The sequence below is a fragment of the Myxine glutinosa genome, chromosome 2 (assembly GCF_964187855.1).
Source record: "Myxine glutinosa chromosome 2, kmMyxGlut1.1, whole genome shotgun sequence".
Classification (NCBI taxonomy): domain Eukaryota; kingdom Metazoa; phylum Chordata; class Myxini; order Myxiniformes; family Myxinidae; genus Myxine; species Myxine glutinosa.
The window spans coordinates 121561762-121584840 of record NC_136262.1 but is presented as its reverse complement, the minus strand read 5'-3'; the positions used below and the strand labels follow the sequence as shown (position 1 = coordinate 121584840).

At 47.6% G+C, this 23079-nt stretch overlaps 2 protein-coding genes across 5 annotated transcripts in view; both read right to left on the bottom strand.

Moving 5' to 3' along the window:
• The window catches only part of LOC137412387 (uncharacterized), a 73565-nt gene extending 54651 nt beyond the window's left edge, over nt 1–18914 (bottom strand). The window contains exon 1 of one of the 4 annotated variants that reach the window (XM_078771589.1): nt 18713–18914. In XM_078771589.1, the coding sequence (XP_078627715.1) occupies nt 18713–18755 (43 nt within the window). In that variant the 5' untranslated portion in view covers nt 18756–18914. Of the gene's footprint in view, nt 1–1890; nt 2867–17920; nt 18362–18712 lie in introns of those variants that run through there. The other 3 variants (XM_078771590.1, XM_078771591.1, XM_078771588.1) reach the window with 3 other exon arrangements.
• LOC137414258 (uncharacterized) overlaps nt 1–23079 on the bottom strand; it is a 201566-nt gene continuing 178487 nt past the window's right edge. The window contains exon 6 of the mRNA XM_078771596.1: nt 1–22. Coding sequence (XP_078627722.1) covers nt 16–22 — 7 coding nt within the window. The 3' untranslated portion in view covers nt 1–15. The remainder of the gene's footprint in view (nt 23–23079) is intronic.

Here is a 23079-nt window from a genome sequence, read left to right as displayed (position 1 = left end):
CATCCAGGAGCTCTCTCAGCTCCTAAACCACAGGAGAGATGGAAAGGAGAGAGGAAGAAAGAAAGAAGAAGACGCAAGCAAGTTCGACAGGAGAGAAGGAAAGCAGGAAGTCAAGAAGATGCCATTTGAGGATCGAGGAATTTATTGTCAGAATGCAGTTGGAGAAGAAAAACAGGAAGAGGGGTGGCGATTGTTGGGAGGAAGAATGGGAAAAAATGAGAGGGAGAAAAATTAATTGAGCAGTATAAGAGTTTATCCGTCAAAACAAATTAACTCATGAAAAAAACGTTATCATCACGTACATGTTATGCAAAGTGATTATTTTTTCACTTGATTATCAACTTTAAATTATATTAATCAGTGCCAGATTTGGGAAGATCATATAATTGAAGAATAAAAAAACATAGGGGCAATACCCCTGGGTGCTCATCTGGTAGAATAAAGTAGTATACTACACCAAATAAAGGCAGCATGAAGAATCATACCAACGTAATCATAAGACTTTAAACAAATAAACAAAAAAATACCCATTTCGGGGGCAGGGGGAGGGGCAACCTCCTCCCCCTCTCCCTCCTCACTCCACGTAGACCCCCTTTGGACTCCGATTCTTCCCATGCCATGAACAAACGTTGGTACATCACAGGTGATGAAGGTTGTGGTCAAGTTTCATCGGAATTGCGTGTGTAGTTTCAGAGGAAAAAGCAACTTCCTATTTTGAAGGGGGGGCGGGGGGGGGGGGTTCAAACCTGGATCCATTTTGACCCTGGTAAAACCCCTTAGACTCCGACTTTTAAATGACGTGAACAAACTTCAGTCACAACATAACAAATATCATTGGGGCAAGTTTGGTCACAATCCGTTCAGCAGTTTCGGAGAAGAAGTTGCAAGTGTTTACGGACTGACTGACTGACTGACTGATTGACTGACATCCCATAAGCTCCTCGGAACTACGTTCCAGGTTGGCTAATAATATAAATGGACTTCAAACGTATTGGGCGAAATGCTCGGGATATCCTGCCAATGGAGTACAACAAATACATCACGCCTGAAAAACGCAGAGGAACCGTTCCACGAATTCCCGGAGCACTGTGATGATCCGTGGACATTGAGAAGCTTTGCAGAACAAAGCACGAGGGCACAATCCGCTCATCCTTGGACATTATTTGTACCATTAGAAGCATATCAATAAGCGCCCGACCTTGGACAGAAGACAGGAATTAAATTAAGGCATGAGAGCTCGTCAATGGTGAGCCATTTAGGTGAGCCTTATTACCGTGCTCACGGATACTACATATAAAGGGAAGCTGCTCTTGTTCAAGACGAGAACTGCACTCTTCGACATCAAGACACAGGCCTGGGGACTTCAGATCTCATCGGTAACCGTTTTTCGGTTATGGGAACCGATGGGAAACAAAATTCCGGTTCCGTGCCCAAACCTATTGGGAAACGATTTTTTTTCCTTTAGAATTTGTAAAGCAAAAGATTTGTAATACAAAATTATAAATGTAGTCTCCAATAATAAATCCTGTCATTTACATGTATGCAATGTAATTAACGCATGTTCGTTATTGAGGTTGATGTTTATTATCAGAGAAGAGCAAATTCTGTCAATTTGATGGGCTTATCCTGTATTAAAATTAATAAATTAATATATTTTTTAAATTTTCGTTCATTTTTAAAATGTCAATGATATTGTATTTATTTATTATTTATGGACTATTGTTGTTGTAAACTGTTATCAATCTTTATGTTTTAATATTGAAATTATTTGCGGTTAGCAAAGTAATATAGGCCGACCCAGTACTGATATAGGCCTAAGTATTTGTTAAATAAATTCTGGATTGGAACAGATGTACTGCAGTAGGTTCGGTTGACAGTGTCTCCCTTTACCTTGTGAACATAGGTCACGCCGTTCAGGTAGTTTACAATCGCCGTCAGTGGTGGACACTTGTGCCCCGGCGCGATGCCTCCTTCCGTATGTCTGTGTAATGAGTAGCACATACTTTGCAGCGAAGCAATGTGACCAAGCCTTCCCCCATCGCATTCCGCTTCAAAATCGTCGTTAAATGGCCATTTTCGTAATGTTTTTAAGGCGACATTTTCGGGGTTTTTTCGCTTAGCAACGGATGCCATTTTGAAAAGGAAGTCTGATTTACACCGATGCGCATGTCCGTCAAAGCAGAAGTCATATCGCGAACCTGAATGTGGGAAACTACATGCTATCTGCTTTGCCGGCCTAATTTTGTTGGAAATAAAACTCAACTTCTGAAATAGTTAGCTGAAAATCACACGTGAAGGTAAATACTACATCTTTTTGCCTTACACTGCCTTTCTGCGATGGGAAACGTACTTTCGGTTCCGTGTTTTTGCTATCATGTTACTGACACGCTACCGGTGACGATCGTTTCCGTGAAATCCGCCTGAAGACATCAATCAATGTGCCTCCACCCACAGCATTACATCATTGTACCGTACGTGCTTGTATCAAGTTTGATTAAACCCATTCAGCTATTCTCAAGTCATCACATTTTTACCTGGCATGACCTCTGACCTTACCAAAATCACCTCGCTCCTCACCTTTGATGCCAAAATATAATCATTTCATCTTTGCATCATAATATTGTGGCGTCTCCCCTGTAGTGAAGACCTCAGGGTGACGGATCGCCAAAATGACCTTAAATCCCAAGGCGTATACCCCAAAATACAGGGAGTTATCTCCTTGGCAAACGCGGGGGAAGGGCTACCGAGGTCCTCACCTGCACGGACGGACGCGACGGAGGTTTATCTGAACCCACAAACAAATAAACGTTCAAGACAGGCAAGACAAAGAAATGCAATAAATAATGGGTTCCATGAAAATAATGCAGGCCATAAAAATGAATGCACGGTTTGTTTTTTGGTTTTTGGGTGGGGGGGGGGGGGGGGGGTTATACAGAATCGAGGCTCATGAAAGAGCTAACATTTATTTCACAAACAAATCAACCAGACAAATAAAATATTTAAAAAGACGGAGCGGAAGACAAGATGGGGAGAGAAGGGGAAACACACAAACACAACATTTGATAGCATGGAGATGTGTGGGAGGGAGAGGGCTTGGGGGGAGGGGGCGTGGGAAGGGGGGGGGGGGTGAGAAGTATAAAACACAAGGACACCAAGGACTTCCAGGACAGAAGATGGTATTTCAAAAAAGTGGATTTGGGGTGAAATTAGCGGGGGTACAAAAGATCAAGGTTTTGGATGGGGGAAGATAAGAAATGGTGGTGAACAGCTGTTTTAAAGACCTGGAGGGTGGAGTGGGATTGAAGAGAGTGAGGGAGTTTGTTCCAGAGGTGGGAGAAAAGAGGAATGAAGGAATGAAGGTGAGCAGAGAGTCTTGATTTTGGCAGTTTAACCATAAGAGGGTTGCAGGCAGATCTTGTGCGACCTGTGGGAATATTTGGGGGACAGAGCCCAGAGAGAGCTGGGGGGGCAAGGCCAGAGAGGAGTCTGTAGAAGACGGAAAGACCACCAACCTGCCTGCGGTGAGTGAGTGAGAGGCCCTTGGAGTTAGCTTCATCGCGGGAGATTCCAATGATTCTGAACGCTTTGGTTTCAACAGCGTGAAGACGAGCTAGGTGTGAGGCAGGAGCACCAGCCCGGAGGGGAGAGCAGTATTCCATTGAGCTGCGGATGAAAGCCTTGTATGTGGTGAGGAGCTCAGGTGTGCCAAGGATGGACTTCGCACGACGGAGGATGCCCAGTCGGCGACTGGCTTTGGAGGCCAGATTTGAAATGTGGTTTTCCCAGGAAAGATCATGGCAGATAGTGAGACCCAAAAGCTTGAGTGACAGAACTTCTTGGAGAGGATTATTCAGAAAGTGGATGGGAGGGTTGTCCAGTTGGTCTTTTCGGAGAGATATCGTAAGAGTGTGAGATTTGTCAGGATTGAAAGACATGTTCCACTTGTTTGCCCAGTCTGTGATTTTGTCCAGGTCTGCAGAGTGAGGAGGCTGCAGACTGCCGATCTGAGGGATGAGGAATGGAGAGACAGAGAGTAGAGTCATCAGCAAAGAGATAGAGAGGATTTTCAAGAGAGTCAGAGAGATCATTGATGAAGACCAGACAAAGCAACAGGCCCAGAACACTGCCTTGGGGAACTCCAGCCTGAACAGGAAGAGGAGATGAGAGAAACCCATTCAGGGCCACACGTTGACTACGACGAGAGAGGAAGTCCGCCAGCCATGCGTGGAGATTTCCATGGATACCAAAGGAGGAGAGTTTGGTGAGCAGAGCGGGGTGCCAGACCGTATCGAAGGCACGTGATATATCAAGGGAGACAGCTCTAATTTCCTGTTTGGCATTGAGGACCTCCATCCATTGTTGAGAAAGCAGAAGCAGCATGTCCAGAGTAGAGTGACCAGGTCTGAAACCAAATTGATGATCAGAGATCAAGCCATTGGAGAAGAGGAAAGATTTCATGTCTGAAGCAGTGACAGATTCCATGACTTTGCTGATAATTGGGAGAAGGCTGATTGGTCTGTAGTTGCTAGGATCTGTTTTTGCACCTTTTTTTGTGCAAAGCGGTGATGTTGGCTGATTTCCAAGCAGATGGCAGATGACCTTGAGCAAAAGAGAGGGTGAAGAGAACAGAGAGAGGGAGTGAAAGAGCGGAAGAACAGGATTTTAGGACCCGTGGGCTGATGCAGTCAAGTCCAGTTGCAGAATCAGAGTCGAGGGTTGACAGAAACTTTTCCACCTTGTCAGGAGGAAAGGACACAGAGTCCAGGAGCAGCTGGGTATGACTGGGTACAGTGGGTACAGAGAGGGATGGGTTTGGGACACAAGATTTAGAGGCAAACACAGAGTTGAGGCATTCAGCTTTTTTACGTGCGGAGTCAGCCGTGTAGCCGTTTGAGGTGAGGGAGGGGATGGAGGGGGAACAAACACCAGAAACAGATTTGACCAGACACCACCAGGATTTGGAAGAGGGAGACAGATAAGAGAGTTCGGTCTTGAGAATGGAGAGATATTGTTTCCTGGCTCTCCTGAGGGTGGACACACACTTGTTTCGGGCTTTGTGAAAGGAAATGAGATTTCCTTCCGTTGGATTTGCTTTCCAGGAGACGAAAGCAAGTTGTTTCTGGGCAACAGCCTCATCACAAGATTCCGTGTACCATGGACGGGAGGAAGGGTATGACAACTGAAGACGAGATGGGATAAATCTGTGCATGAGAGAGAGCAATTTACTTTGGAAGAATTCCCAGGATGAGTTGATGTCAGAGGCGGTAGAGATGGGAGACCAGTCCAGATGATTGATGGCTGCCTGAAGACCGTGCCAGTTGGCCTGAGTGAAATGCCAGACCCGTCGACGCTGAGGAGGCTCTCTGAGAAGCACATGATCAGATGAGCCGATTGGAGCAGAAGAAGAGCAGCAGACATTTTCAGGGAAGTTAGTCATAACCAATTCCAGAAGAGAAGATGCTCCGTTGACTGAGATCCGGGTCGGGAAATTGACAGATTGTGTCAGTCCCAGTGAGTCGCAGAAGTCCTTTGCTGAAGAGCCATGGCTGGTGAGAGAGGTACCCACACCCAGCCAACTGGCATGGTGACAATTGAAATCACCACATATGAGTAAGAGTGAGTTGGGATGGGTAGATAGAAGTTGGTCCATGTTATCAGACAGCGAGATGTAGATGGAGTCATCACTGTTTGGTGGACGGTACAACACACATATGAACAAAAGGTGGGAGCGAAGGGGAAGCCGTAGCCAAAGGTATTCCTGGGGGTGAGGTGGAGAGAGGGCAGTGCAGGGCGATTGAGGAAGAGAGTTTTTTTTATAAAGATAGCAACCCCACCTCCAGGACGAGGCTCAGGTCTATCATACCGGAGGAGGGAGTAACCCGGGAGAGATACTAAGGAATCAGAGACATCATGAAGGAGCAAAGTTTCTGTTGAGCATATCACGTCTGGTTTGTCAGAAGCAACCTGTATGGAGAGATGAGTCACGTTTGAGCGAAGGCCCCAGATGTTTGAGGTCCATACCGTTAATGAAGAGGAAGGGGGAGCATCGGATACAGAACAGGGGCGAGGAGAGGTCGGGTAAGATGTGGAAGAGGTGGAAGAGGTAGGGAGAGCTGTTGAAGGTGTGTCAGAGATTTCAGAATAGCTTGGAGAAAGGGAAGAATGGGGCGGACAAAAGATTTGATGGTGGTTGGGTGAGGCACAGTGAGGTGTTATTTGAGGAGGGGGAAGAGCGAGGCAGAAGGTTGGGGGAGATGAAGGTGAAAGTTGGAAGGGGGAAGAAGCGGGGAGGACGCTTTGAGGAGGTGGGGTGAGAGGGGAGTCTCGGAGGGGAGGAGCGAGGGAGAGTCTCGGAGGGGAGGGGTGTGGGAGGAGTTTAGGAGGGAAGGGGGCAAGCGGGGAGATTTGAAAGGGATGGGTGATGGGAAAGTTTTGGAGGGGAGGGGTGATGGGGATGTTTTGGAGGGAAGGGGTGATGGGGATGTTTTGGAGGGAAGGGGTGATGGGGAAGATTTGGAGGGGCGGGGCAAGGGGGGAGATTTGAAAGGAATGGGTGATGGGGAAGATTTGGAGGGGAGGGGCAAGGGGGAATATTTGAAAGAGATGGGTGATGGGGAAGATTTGGAGGGGAGGGGTGATGGGGACGTTTTGGAGGGGAGGGGTGATGGGGACGTTTTGGAGGGGAGGGGTGATGGGGACGTTTTGGAGGGAAGGGGTGATGGGGACGTTTTGGAGGGGAGGGGTGAGATTGGATTTTGAAAAGGGTACGATTAATGGGAAACTAACATTAATTGCAAAATGAGTTTATTGAGACCTTCGAGTCAAAAATACGTTTGATGACGCTGAAGGAGGGGTGGAGTGCAGGAGTTTCGGGAATGTAGAAAAAAGGAACTATAAGAGATGGATTTTTTTTTTGGAATGAACAGATTTGGTGAGCAAGTCGAAAGCATCCTTTTTCGAAGAAGAAGAAAAAGGTGTTATAATATACGACAGAATGCAGTTCTTCAGGGGAAAGTTTAAACATTTTTAACAACGTGATCACGAACAACGTGATCGAAGGACGAACGAACAAATAAGAACAACGAATAAACGAATAAGAACAGAGAAGGAAATATTTTTTTGGGTTTTTTTTTTTTTCAGTTGAGATTTTAAACAAGGAAGTATGGGGTGAAGGATTGGGGGGGAAAAAAAAACAGAGAACGAAAGTAATTGCAGCACAATCGACGGACCGCTGAGAGAAAAACAAAGCTTCAAGGTCGGACACGGTAGCCTACTAGGTCTCAGAATACGCGACACTAATTAACTGACGATTTTGTATACAGGTATGAAAAATTAACACCGAGAATCTTACTAAAGACACCATTGGTACACACACAGAGAGATGGATACAGTTTCGACAAAAACACAATTGTGAAAAATTACTTCACTTCGAAAGCGTGAGCGCATGGACAGCTTCGAAAAGACGTGACCTCCAATCTTGCGTCTTCTTCATTGTCTCTCCATCACGGTAAACTTCAATTCCTAAATGAGGCACCCTCCACATTGACTCATATACAGACACAGGGAGAAATAAAATAAAAGAGAATGGTGTGGCGAGTTGGCCGATAATCAGCCTGCTCCAACGAGGATGAGCGTGGATGGTCCCCGAGTATCCACGAGGGGACGCACAAGATGGCGCGAATCACCACACGGCACCCTGAGCCGTGAAGCGGCGGAAACCCGTCCTCCTCCTCCTCCTCCTGTGGTTCCACGCTCCACAAAGCTCCGCAAAGCTCCCCTCGCGATACCGACTCTATCCTGAATCGTTATTGCTCAGTCTTTTCTTTCCCAAGCACACCCGAGCACACACAAGCCATGAAAATGCAACCGCCAGAGGGAAAGCAACATGCGACCGTCCGCCACGCAGCCAGTACCAGAGAGAGAGAAAACATGGCGGGACGTTCGCTTTTCCTTCCTCCATGCTCGAAGGTTCCCTCTGACGTCACGCTCGCTCCAATCACCACGCTCCCATTCAATCATCCCATTGCTCCTCAACCAATTCTCATTTGGGGCGTGACCTCACGGCCATTCTTGACGCCAATCGAGAACGTTTGGTTGGGCGGGGTCATAATGTCTGGGTACTGTCGGCGATTATGGTGGTTGTAATTATGTGCCGATTGCATGGCTGGCCGAGTGAGTGTTACAAGAACAAAGGGAAAAATCACAATGGCAATTACACACTGGGAATTATTCTTAAGCCCCACCTAATTAGCATAGCTCCACCCCTTGTATGGAGACACACAAACGCTTACACGGACATTCGGCCTAACGGGCTCCCTACTGAGTTACATGAAGGTGGGCTTCTTCTTCTTCACATCATTGGAGCATTCCACAACAACAACACAATTCTATCTGGACGAAGGTATTTCGTTATTTACCCGCACACACGTAACAATATATACTTATACCAAGTTTGGTCAAAATCCCATCACTGGTTCACATTAGCTCGGCAACTGATTATTACCTTGCGGGACCTTTGACCTCTTGACCCCATAATCGAATCAGTTCATCTTTGTATCATTATACTTGAATCAAGTTTGACTTGGATGCATTCAGCCGTCCTTAAGTTATCGCGGTAACGAAAATCTATCACGGATGGACTGACAGACGAACAAACGGATGGACTGGCGGGTCTGGATCTATGTGGCGGTTTCTGAGAAGATTTGTGAATGAAATACCAAAATTTGGGGGGAAACCCCCCTTTCACTCCCTTTAAAGGGGGTGCATCTGGAAGGAGAGCACAACACCATGAGACCTTTCTGTCCTGATGTATCATACCAAATTTGGTCCATAATCGGTCAGGTAGTTTGTGAGATTTATTTAGTCAAATATTAACAAACGGACTGCCAGACACCAGGACCCACTCTATGAGACTATTTCGGAGAAATAACGGAACAACCAGTACGCTTTATAACTGAAGGCAGTTATGGCCGAGGCCAAAGCCTCCCAGCTTTGACACAACCTCGCTTTGATCGGACGCATGATCCATGACATCCTCTTAATAAAACTGAATTCAGAATGGATAGTCGGCTGCCAGACCACGTGATTGTGACCTATCATGTTTAAATTATCAAACAATATTCCGAAGGGTAGTTGATCATGTGCATGAGATTTTACATCGATCAGGAAAGCCATTCTGGAGAAGAGGATTTGAAAAGGTTGTCATTTTCAATCCAATATGCCTGTAAAACCACATGACCAGTGACGTCATCAATTTAAGTCTCTCAACCAATTCAATTATGACTTCACCGATGATATCATCAACATTTATTCCCCATGGGAAGTACTTGAGATGTGCCAAGTTTCAATTTTTTTTTTCCATTCTGTGGTTTCAGAGAAGAGGCCCAAAGATTTTACAACTTTGAAGAAAACATCGCAACGTGCACAACACGTGCAAACATCGCAACACGACACGTGTAAACGACACATGTAAACAACATGACAACACCAGTGTAAACAATATGGCACGACGGGCCCAGACACGGCACGACGGGTCCAGAGTAAACCTCTTGACGCGTGTAAACAACATACAACAACAACAGGCATTTTAAGGCCATTTTCCCTGCGAGAGCGGGGGTTAGCTTTGCGGTCCCCATGACAATCTTCTCCATCTTGCCCTATTTTCTGCATCTCTCCTTGTTAACCCCCTTGCCCGCATTTCTTCTTCCACCATCTTTAGCCAAGTCTTTCTCGGTCTTACCTGTCCTCGACTTCCTTCTACATTCATTTCCATCACTCTTCTCAACCAGTCACTTTCATCCTTCCTCAACACATGACCAAATCATCTCAACCTGTTCCTCTTCACAGCATCAATCACAGGCTCTATTCCCATCATCTTTCGCAATTCATCATTCGTCTTCCTCTCTCTCAGCGATACTCCGCACATCCATTGAACCATTCGCATTTCCACCCTTTCCAACCTTCGTTGCTGCTCTACGTTCATTACCCATGTCTCGCTCCCTTAAATCATAACACTTCTCACACATGCAGCATACACCTTTCCCTTCAGCTTCAACGACACTCCCCTCCTCATCAGCACGCCACTCAGTTCCCGAAACTTCTTCCATGCACATCTCACTGTAGCAACCGTTGCCGAGTCTGATCCACCTTCTCCATTCAGCATGTCTCCGAGGTAGCAAAATGTTTTCACACCTTCCAGCTTCACGCCGTCTCCAAGATCCAACACAACATTTCCTCCATCTGCAGCTCCCTCTGTGCACACCTTACATTTGAATGTAGCTGCCACACTGGTTAATGACCCTCTCAGACCACTACATTTTTGATGTACCCACTCAGCGCACATTGTACATTGAATGGAGTTCACTCCGACACCCTTCCTGCACACAGCACAGGGCCACTTCCCAGTTCTTCCCACCTCACCAGATGCTTTACCACTTGCCATCACCTTCGTCTTTCCGATATTCACCTTCAGACCTTTTGTCTCCATACATTCCTTCCACTTGTTCATCTTTTCCTTCAGTCCATCCATACTTTCCGCAATCAACACCAGATCATCTGCATACAACAACTCCCACGGTAAACCCTCCTTTACGTTCTGAGCCAGCACCTCCATCACAGCTACAAATAGTAGTGGACTAAGTACTGACCCCTGATGCACTCCCACCTTCACCTCAAACTCACCACTGTTCCCGTCCTTCGTCCTTACAGCTGTGCGTGCTCTTTTGTACATTGCCATCACTACTCTGATCAACCATTCCTCCACTCCTAACTTCCTCATTGCCCATGTCAATACTTTGCGTGGAACCCTATTAGTGTAGCAGCATAGCAAACCTGTTGTGCATTTTGTGATACAAGCACCAAATTTGGCACAAATGTACATTAATATGTTGCGAACATTAATATGAACCAGTGAAGCAAATACACGGGTAAGCATGAATTAAATCTAGGGCATGATATAATTTCCATGATGTTTACCTCTACACTCAATGGTGGAAGGAGGTAATGTTTTGATCCCAGCTTGTCTGTATGTCTGTTTGTCTGTTAGTCCACAAAATTCCAGACAAAGCTTGTAGTAGTGGTAGTTGTAGTGGTAGTGGTGATAACAGAAATTGTTATATAGAACTGAACTTATATTATTATTATATGCAGAAAATAACTTCATTTCTATATGCCCTGCAGTGGACAGGTCAATTGGTTTATGCACTGAAGGGGTCACCCTGGTGTGCACTGCTGTGTTCTGCCTCACTGAGTTGTTCAGGTATGATGTACTCAGCACAAGCTTCCGGTCGGCCCGGAGGTGGGGGTGCGGGGCCTGTCACGGAACGTCAAAACAAACGGCCTGCCGGGGCCGCCCAAAAGTCGGGCGTGAGGGGCGCGTCCACTAATGGAACGCCTCTCGCTTCCCAGATCGAGGGCCACGTGGTCAGGAGAACCTCGTCCCTTCCGGTCACACTTTGCCTATCGGCCGGCCTCGAAGACCGAAATTGTGACGGTGTCACCCGAAAAATTTGAAATTACGAAATTTGAAAAAATTTGAAAAACAAAATTACGGAATTTCAAGTGGCCCAATATCTGAAAATGTTCGCAACATATTAATGTACATTTGTGCCAAATTTGGTGCTTGTTTCACAAAATGCACAATTCTTTTGAATATTTGGGCTAAGCCGCCCCACTATATCGAATGCTTTCTCCAGATCAACAAACCCAAGAAACAACTTCTTCCTCTTCTCCATTACATGTACTTCTCCTGCAACTGCCTCACAACAAAAAGCGCGTCTGTCGTTCCTCTTCCTGGCATAAATCCAAACTGCATTTCGTCGATCTTCACTTTCTTCCTTATCCTCCTCTCCAACACCCTTTCCAATACCTTCATTCCATGCTCCAATAACTTTATCGCTCGGTACGAGCCACACTCTAGAGCAGGGGTCGGCAACCTTTTTGACATGGTGCCAGTTTGAAATGTTCTTGTTAATTAGTGTGCCATATCAACATTAAGTTTAACATTAAGTTTAATTATGACACCACATCAAAAAAAGACGAATTTTATTCCATCCATACAGGCTACATGCATAGCAACAACATCCATACAGGCTACATGCATAGCAACAACATCCATACAGGCGACATGCATAGCAACAACATCCATACAGGCTACATGCATAGCAACAACATCCATACAGGCTACATGCATAGCAACAACATCCATACAGGCTACATGCATAGCAACAACATTTTAAAGAAACATTTATCTCTCATAATCAGGACATTGTAATGATCATTTTATCATTGTAAAATTTGTCCCCAATGAGGTTACAAATTATATGCACGGACCCCATTTCAAAACACTGCTTTCAGTAACTCATTTACAAAGTATTGCATTGGAAACAAATGTCAAAAAGTGAGAATAAAATGTATCAAACAGAAATACCAGTACAATACAAGAATGCTGCCATCCTCATGAAAACATCCACATCAGAGTTGGAAAAAAGAGATGGACAAACAGCTACATATGCAAACCCATGTGTACTACAAATAAACAGATGCCTACCAGTCAGTGTGATCCCTGGCCCTGCTTTCCTTTGCTGAGCTCAATTATCTGGGGGTTGTCGTTAGTCACTTTAAGTTGCAAACATGCTTCGGAGTGGTCGGTTGTCAAACGACTACGGGAGGCCATTTCTTCAATGCGTCGCTCAACACTTCTAGCTGACATGGGAATATCTTTTATTCTTGATTTGATTGTCTCTTTGATGGTAAGCCTTCAAACAGAACCTCTGAGCTACAGAGAAAAGCCTCCTTAATATATTCGCCATCCGTGAATGGCTTTCCACGTTTCGCAATGCAATGAGCAATGCGATAGCTTGCTTCAGTCGCATGGTTTTTAGCAGTGGCAAAGATTTTGAGGGTGTTGGCTTGCTTCCCATACCTGGACACGGCACGTTTGATGGATTCTGCCTTGTCTGCCTGATCTTTGAAAGTTTTCTCGTGCTTTGTCTCAAAATGGCGCTTAACACTCAACGTTCGACAAACAACATTTTCAAAACATAAAGTACACACAGCACGGTCCTTCTGAAAAACAAAACCCCACTCTTCTGTCCATGAGGGCTGGAATGCTCGAACCTTTACTTCAGCTTTCTTAGCTAGCGGGGTTGCCATCATCTACCGAACCTGAACCGCTTCACTGCACTGTGGGAAATGTGAGCGGGAGGCCGTACCGTCAATCAAACTAAATAAGACAGGCCGCGCAACAGCCAATGGCTGTTCAAGAAGTGATTTGTCATGCAACTGAGAGGGCACTGCTTTCGCCAGTGTGCCAATGATTACGCTGCCGCGTGCCAATGGTGGCACGCGTGCCTAAGGTTGCCGACCCCTGCTCTAGAGGGACGAGGGTACTCAGTTCCCAATCCACTGGAATGCAGCCTTCTTTCACCACCAGATTACAGATCTCTGTCATTCTCTTCACACGCCAACTTCCTGCTGCCTTCAACATATCTCCCACAACTCCCGTCGGCCCTCCCGCTTTTCTACTCTTCATTGCTTTTATCGCTTCCTCAACTTCCTTCTCAGTTATCTTCTCTGCCGGTCCTAAAACTGGGTTACTCTCTATGTTGCCATCCCATTCATTCTCTGTATACAACAGCATTTCCATATATCTTTTCCATCTTCCTTTAGGCTGGTTAAAATTTTTTCCTGTTTATCATCGCCGCCCGCCCCATAAAAGTCGTCCGTCGCTAAATTTTTTCATTTTTTTTTTTTTTTTTTGCTCGCAAAGTCAGCGAGTCATCCGTTCCTGCTCAGTGGAACAGGTTCGAATTTTGTATGTGCTCGCATACTGTCTGAGCCAAGTTACATGTGCGCGACAGTTTGACACAAAATGCCGTTCGTTGTTTGCCAAATTCGGCGAACGTCCAGTGTTCTAAAGACCTGGGTTGGTGTCAAAGTGCCAGAAAATATCATTCTCGACGAACTGTATTATGAGCTCGTGTCGGGAATGCTTGATTGTAAGAAATATAACCGTTTTAATGTACGTTGTTGTTGTTGTTGTTGTTGTTGTTGTTGAATATTTAGTGTGTGCGGGTTTTCCCCCTCACTCGCCATTTACGTGGACCGCAAGGTTTTGCTTCTGATAAATGGGGTGTGCTCTTCCTTATTTTATACATAAAGAATGGTGGGAAATGTTGGACGCCAGTTCTGTTCTAAACTAAAATCTGTCGATATATCTGTACTGGGATCCCAGATCTGTATTTCTAGTTTTCATTCCCGGGTGGTTCAAAATTCCAAACCAAATCCAGACTTGGAAAAAACAAAATTTCAGTACAAAACAATGAATTTGATCTGAGACTGATGAATACTTGCAATTATTAGTTGTGAAAGGGTGGGTGTGTGGGTGTGTGTGTGTCTGTGTGTGTCTGTGTGTGTGTGTGTGGGGGAGAGGGGAGGGGGGGGGGGGGCCGGGGGGTGCTCATTTTTTCAATGTACAATTTTTTCCCCATTGCCTTTGCTACCTCTTTCTTTGCAGCCTTCTTGGCTGCCTTATAACTTTCATGCTCTGCCTTTTCTGCCCCCATACCCTTCGCCTTCTGCCACTCCTTGAACTTCTTCCTCTTCTCGTCAATCCTCTTTCCAACTTCATCATCCCACCACCATGTTTCCGAGTGCCTCGGTGGTCCTTTTGTCCATCCACATACCTCACCAACGGCTCCCAAAAGACGAGCTTTCATTGACATCCAACCACTTTCAAGCTCAACCACATCATCCTCTACCCTACTCAGCCTCTCTTTGAATGCCTCCCTTACTGTCACCTCTTTCAACCTCCACACCTTCATTCTCGGTTGGTACTTCACCCGCCGAGCTCTCCTCGCACCTTTCACCCTTATGTCGCAGACAACCAAGTGGTCCTGTGAAACAGCCTCCTCCCCTGGGATCACCTTTGTGTCCCGGAGGTGCCCCCTATCTCGCCTACGCACCATCAGGTAGTCAACGGTTGTCGTCGACCCACCTGACGTGTATGGAACAAGCTTATTATCCTCTTTCTGGAACTGAGTATTACAAATCAACAAATCAGCTCCATCAGCAAACTCCAAAATCCTTTCCCCTTCTCCATTTCTCAAACCATATCCGTAACCCCCATGAACTTCCTCAAAACCATCCATACTCCTTCCCACATGTCCATTTAGGTCTCCTCCTACCACAACAACTTCCTCATCTTTCACATTTTCCATCAGCTTCTCTATCGCACACCAGAACTTGTCCTTCTCTTCATCACTCCGACCAACCTGCGGAGCATATCCCGAGATGACGTTCACCAAGAGCTTTCCAATCATCATTTTCACCATCATCAACCTATCACTCACTCAAGTCACACTCACCACACTGTCTACAAACTCCTCAGGAAACAGGACACCAACACCATTCACGCCCTCCAGGCACCCTTGCACACAAACCTGTATTTCTGTCCCTGCCTACCCTTCACCATTCTCACACCACTTCCCTTCCATCTCGTCTCTTGCACACAACATATGTCCACTCTACTTCTGACCAATACTTCCACCACTTCTCCTGATCTCCCTGTCATTGTCCCTACATTCCATGTCCCAAACTTCAGAAACCGATCTCCACTTCGGGCTGTACCCTGCCCATATGTCGTTGTAATTGTCATGGTTCTCTTTGTCATCGTGTAAACGTCACGACGCGTGTAAACGTCACGACGCGTGTAAACGTCACGACGCGTGTAAACGTCACGACGCGTGTAAACATCACGACGCGTGTAAACATCACGACGCGTGTAAACATCACGACGCGTGTAAACATCACGACGCGTGTAAACATCACGACGCGTGTAAACATCACGACGCGTGTAAACATCACGACGCGTGTAAACATCACGACACATGTAAACATCATGCTGCGTATAATCATGACACTTGTAAACATCATGCTATGTGTAAACATCATGACACATGTAAACATCATGCTGCGTATAATCATGACACTTGGAAACATCATGCTATGTGTAAACATCATGACATGTAAATATCATGACACATGTAAACATCATACATGTAAACATGCTACATGTAAACATCATGGCGCGTGTAAACATCACGGCACGTGTAAACATCACGACGCGTGTAAACATCACGACGCGTGTAAACATCACGACGCGTGTAAACATCACGACGCGTGTAAACATCACGACGCGTGTAAACATCACGACGCGTGTAAACATCATGCTGCGTATAATCATGACACTTGTAAACATCATGCTATGTGTAAACATCATGACATGTAAATATCATGACACCTGTAAACATCATACATGTAAACATCACGACACGTGTAAACATCACGACGCGTGTAAACATCACGACGCGTGTAAACATCACGACGCGTGTAAACATCACGACACATGTAAACATCATGCTGCGTATAATCATGACACTTGTAAACATCATGCTATGTGTAAACATCATGACACATGTAAACATCATGCTGCGTATAATCATGACACTTGGAAACATCATGCTATGTGTAAACATCATGACATGTAAATATCATGACACATGTAAACATCATACATGTAAACATGCTACATGTAAACATCATGACGCGTGTAAACATCACGGCACGTGTAAACATCACGACACGTGTAAACATCACGACGCGTGTAAACATCACGACGCGTGTAAACATCACGACGCGTGTAAACATCACGACGCGTGTAAACATCATGCTGCGTATAATCATGACACTTGTAAACATCATGCTATGTGTAAACATCATGACATGTAAATATCATGACACATGTAAACATCATACATGTAAACATCATGACGCGTGTAAACATCATGACGCGTGTAAACATCATGACGCGTGTAAACATCATGGCACGTGTAAACATCATGGCACGTGTAAACATCATGACACGTGTAAACATCATGACACGTGTAAACATCATGACACGTGTAAACATCATGACACGTGTAAACATCATGACACGTGTAAACATCATGACACGTGTAAACATCATGACACGTGTAAACATCATGACACGTGTAAACATCATGACACGTGTAAACATCATGACACGTGTAAACATCATGACACGTGTAAACATCATGACACGTGTAAACATCATGACACGTGTAAACATCATGACACGTGTAAACATCATGACACGTGTAAACATCATGACACGTGTAAACATCATGACACGTGTAAACATCATGACACGTGTAAACATCATGACACGTGTAAACATCATGACACGTGTAAACATCATGACACGTGTAAACATCATGACACGTGTAAACATCATGACACGTGTAAACATCATGCTACGTGCAAACATCATGCTACGTGCAAATATCATGGTATGTGCAAACATCATGCTACGTGTAAACATCATGCTACGTGTAAACATCATGACACATGTAAACATCATGCTGCGTATAATCATGACACTTGTAAACATCATGCTATGTGTAAACATCATGACACATGTAAACATCATGCTGCGTATAATCATGACACTTGTAAACATCACGACACATGTAAACATCATGACACGTGTAAACATCATGCTGCGTGCAAACATCATGACACGTGTAAACATCAATCATCATGACACATGCAAACATCATGATCCGTGTAAACATCATGCTCCGTGTAAACATCATCATACGTGTAACCATCATGACACATGTAAACATCATGCTGTGTGTAAACATCATGCTACATGTAAGCAAGTGTTTCACGACTCGGATGGAAATGAACAGAACGAACATTCCCTCAGAGAATCTGCGATTCAAAACGGACACAAAAGACTCGCGATGATATAGAATGAAACAAGATATTGTTCACCGAAAGGACATTTAAATGAGGTGCTGCATCTAATCGCCATTTATCAATACGTTTTCATTGCGAACGTTCCACTTCCAGATGTTCATAAACCTCATCAAACACCCACCTCTTCCTTCACGTCAGGATTCACGTTCTTAAGAATCAATTTGCGCCTGTTGCGCATCTCTCCTAAACTCTCCTCAAGACGCTGAGACACCTCGTCCGCATCGAGTACCTCCTCCTTCGAGGGCATTCCACTGGACGAGCACAAGGACGAGTCCCGAACGCCTAAACTCATGACAAGGCCGGCAATGGCGGACAGGAAGAAGCAAACACGCGCACGGAAATGACTTCAAGCTTGCGCTGTTTTCTGGGAAATGTTTTCCCAAAGTCGACGGTATTATTTTGGAATTTCTGTCTTGGAACATTCAAATGATTACATATATTCCTCATTGCAACCATCAGCGAAATTCTCTTGAAGAATGCAACGCGACGTATTTCCAGGGTTACATTTCTTCAGAATGAAAATCGTCCAATGGATAATTATTTACGATTATTTAACAACGAAACAGCAAAGACATGAACGACAACATAAGGTCTGAAGGAATAACTGACTGAAAACTAAAACAACACACCGTGTGCATACACCGCCTCAAATGCTAATACGCACGACTTTCAATACACTAATGTCGAGAGATCAGTGCTTTCAATTTCAATTCATCTTTAATGTCGTTCATTAATCATTTATACAATGAGCACATCATTTTACCTCAGAGGCTCAGAGCTCGTCATGCGTGAAAGAATAAGACACATTGAGGTGGTTTTGTGGTTTCGACCCGAAATAACCGATTCAAATGATTAACTTCGACATTACCCTCAATCATTCCATCTTTCCTTTCTTCGCAGTGCTGCTTCATCTGCAAGAAGATTAGAGCACTGGATTCGGGGCCATTTTAAAAATTCGTAACTCACGGGGGAGACGGGAAATAGTCATGGATGGGGCCGGGAGCCCCCACATCTTACCCGTGTTAAAACCCACGGTGGGTGGAGAATCCACTGGTGGACGGTGGACTCACTCCAATGGAGGAGGGGTCCAATGTTCTGGCACTTTGGGGCCAGGATGCATGTGTTTTGAATGACCAATGACCATGTGCTTCACCCTTGGGGTTGAAATGCATGTGTATGCTAATGGAACAGTCTTGATCGACGGTGTGCCTTGGCCATGGGGTCAAGGTACACGTCCAAGGCTGTTTAAATGTTTGATTTTTTACCTTTTTTTATTATAAAAAAAGGCAGGCCACGGATTGGCCTCGAAAAGCCCACATCTTACATCCCCCTATTCCTCTTACACACCTGATAGCACATTATAAATTAATATATTACACACATGATAGCACATTATAAATTAATATATTACACACCTGATAGCACATTATAAATTAATATATTACACACCTGACAGCACATTATAAATTAATATATTACACACATGATAGCACATTATAAATTAATATATTACACACCTGACAGCACATTATAAATTAATATATTACACACATGATAGCACATTATAAATTAATATATTACACACATGATAGCACATTATAAATTAATATATTACACACATGATAGCACATTATAAATTAATATATTACACACATGATAGCACATTATAAATTAATATATTACACACCTGACAGCACATTATAAATTAATATATTACACACATGATAGCACATTATAAATTAATATATTACACACATGATAGCACATTATAAATTAATATATTACACACCTGACAGCACATTATAAATTAATATATTACACACATGATAGCACATTATAAATTAATATATTACACACATGATAGCACATTATAAATTAATATATTACACACATGATAGCACATTATAAATTAATATATTACACACATGATAGTGAAGGAGCTGCGCTCCAACGCGAGTCGAAAGAATTGACGCGACCAAAGACGGAATTCGTCCGAGTTGCTTTATTGAAACAAAACAGCTGTAGCGGTTACCGCTGGATGCACACAATCGCCTTGCACCGGCCAGAACACGGCCAGACGCGCCTCTCCCGGGCATGCCAGGACTCACTGTTCCCGGGCACGCCCGAACCTCCCGGGCACGCCCGGTCTCGTCTTTCCCGGGCATGCCCGCTATCGCCTTTCCAGGGCTCGCCCAGAGCGTCCGGGCATGCCCGCTATCGCCTTTCCAGGGCTCGCCCAGAGCGTCCGGGCATGCCCGCTGTCGCCTTTCCAGGGCTCGCCCAGAGCGTCCGGGCACGCCCAGCCTCGACTTGCCAGGCCGCAGCCAAACACGCCCGGGCAGGTCCAGACTCGCCTTTCCAAGGCTCGCCCTTGATACCCGGGCATGCCCGGTATAGCTTTTGCCGGGCAAACTTCCCGACATAAATGTGTATATATATTGCTGCCCGATAAACGGGCTTTTCAGAATACCTGAGCTGTTTTGTTTCAATAAAGCAACTCGGACGAATTCCGTCTTTGGTCGCGTCAATTCTTTCGACTCGCGTTGGAGCGCAGTTCCTTCACAGCTCAGGTATTCTGACAAAAGCCCGTTTATCGGGCAGCAATATATATACACATTTATGTCGGGAAGTTTGCCCGGCAAAAGCTATACCGGGCATGCCCAGGTGTCAAGGGCGAGCCTTGGAAAGGCGAGTCTGGACCTGCCCGGGCGTGTTTGGCTGCGGCCTGGCAAGTCGAGGCTGGGCGTGCCCGGGCGCTCTGGACGAGCACTGGAAAGGCGAGAGCGGGCATGCCTGGACGCTCTGGGCGAGCCCTGGAAAGGCGATAGCGGGCATGCCCGGACGCTCTGGGCGAGCCCTGGAAAGGCGATAGCGGGCATGCCCGGACGCTCTGGGCGAGCCCTGGAAAGGCGATAGCGGGCATGCCCGGACGCTCTGGGCGAGCCCTGGAAAGGCGAGAGCGGGCATGCCCGGGAAAGACGAGACCGGGCGTGCCCGGGAGGTTCGGGCGTGCCCGGGAACAGTGAGTCCGGGCATGCCCGGGAGAGGCGCGTCTGGCCGTGTTCTGGCCGGTGCAAGGCGATTGTGTGCATCCAGCGGTAACCGCTACACACGCCCCTCCAGAATCGACCTGCACCGGCAGGGTCAATTTAAGGGGGGTCCGGATGACCCGGCCGAAGCGACCCCTGGAGGGTCGTGGGGAGGGGTCCGACGTGGTGGTGGGTGGTCGAGCGGGGGGAACTGTGGATGGGGGGCGGCCTCGCCGCGGAGGAAGGGCCAACCGTGGTGGTCGGTCGACGTCCATGTGCGCCGGTTTGACGCGGTCCACAGAGATCCGGTCCGACCGGCCGCCAACGTCGACGACAAAGGACTTGTCGCCCCGTCGCAGGACCCGGAAGGGCCCGTCGTACGGCGGCCGGAGTGGCCCCCGGTGCGCGTCATGACGCACAAAGACGTACTCCGCTGTGCGAAGCGCCGGGGGGACGTAGGACTGGGGGCCACCGTGGCGAGACGTTGGCACGGGGGCAAATCGGCGGGCGGCCTCCTGGAGGTCCGAGCGCTGGTGTGCGGCGGACCAGGGACTGGTAGCGTCGGGCACGAACTCGCCCGGGACGCGGAGCGGCTGGCCGTAGACGAGCTCGGCGGCGGACGCCCGGAGGTCCTCCTTGGGGGCCGTGCGGAGGCCCAAAAGGACCCACGGCAGCCGGTCGGTCCAACCGTCGTCCTGAAGGCCGGCCATGAGTGCGGCCTTCATGGAGCGGTTAAACCGCTCGCACAACCCGTTGGCTTGGGGGTGGTAGGCCGTGGTGCGGTGCAGCGTGACTCCCAACGAGCGGGCGACCGCGCCCCAAAGTTCGGACGTGAACTGTGGGCCGCGGTCGGACGAGATGTCCGCCGGTGCGCGGAAGCGCGCGACCCAGGTGGCGATGAACGCCTGCGCCACGTCGGCGGTGGTGGTGGAGGTGAGGGGCACGGCCTCCGGCCACCTGGTGGTCCTGTCCACCATGGTGAGCAGGTGGGTGAACCCCCGCGATGGGGGCAGGGGACCCACCAGGTCCACATGGACGTGGTCGAAACGCCGTGCAGGCACGGTGAAAGGTGCCAGCGGGGCCTGGGTGTGGCGGTGGACCTTGGCCCGCTGGCAGGCCGTGCAGGCGTTGGCCCAGTCGCGGACGTTCCGTCGAAGGCCGTGCCAGACGAAACGCGCCGACACCAGCTTCTGAGAAGCTTTCCGGCCCGGGTGAGAAAGGCCGTGGATGGAGGCGAAGATGCGGCGCTGCCAGGAAACGGGCACGATGGGGCGAGGCTGGCCCTGGGAGACGTCGCAGACCAGGACGGTGCCCGCGAAGGGGATGTCGGCCAGGCGGAGGCCCGTGTCCGCCGCCCGGAGGGCCTGCACCGAGGTGTCGGTGGTCTGGTCGGCCGCCATGAGCGCGAAATCCACGCCGAGGTGGACCGTGTTCGCGCTGGCCCGAGAAAGACAGTCGGCCACAGCGTTGTCTTTGCCGGCGACGTGCCGGATGTCCGTGGTGAATTCCGACACGGCGGAGAGGTGGCGCTGCTGGCGGGCCAACCACGGCTCCGTGACTTTGGCCATTGCGTAGACTAACGGCTTGTGGTCGACGAAAGCCGTGAACGGGCGGCCCTCCAGGAGGTGTCGGAAATGGCGAACGGCCAGGAATAGACCGAGCAGCTCGCGGTCGAACGGGCGGCCCTCCAGGAGGTGTCGGAAATGGCGAACGGCCAGGAATAGACCGAGCAGCTCGCGGTCGAACGTGCTGTATTTTAACTCGTTCGGCCGGAGCTGCCGGCTGAAAAAAGCGAGTGGCTGCCAAACCCCGTCCACCCATTGTTCATGGACGGCGCCCACCGCGTAGTTGGAGGCGTCCGTAGTGAGGGCGATGGGCGCGTTGAGCACCGGGTGAGCCAGCAGCGTTGCGTCGGCAAGGGCCCGTTTTGCGCTCGCGAAGGCCGCGTCCATGGCCGCGGACCAAACGATGTCATGCTTGGCCGGCTTGCCCCGGAGGGCCTCGTAAAGGGGCCGCATGAGCTGAGCAGCGCGGGGCACAAATCGGTGATAAAAATTCACCATGCCGAGGAACTCTTGTAGGGCCTTGATGGAACGGGGACGTGGGAACGTGGTGATGGCCTCGACCTTGGTCGGCAGCGGCACAGCCCTGGTCTTGGTGATGCGGTGGCCCAAAAAGTCAACGGTCGTCGTGCCGAAGTGGCATT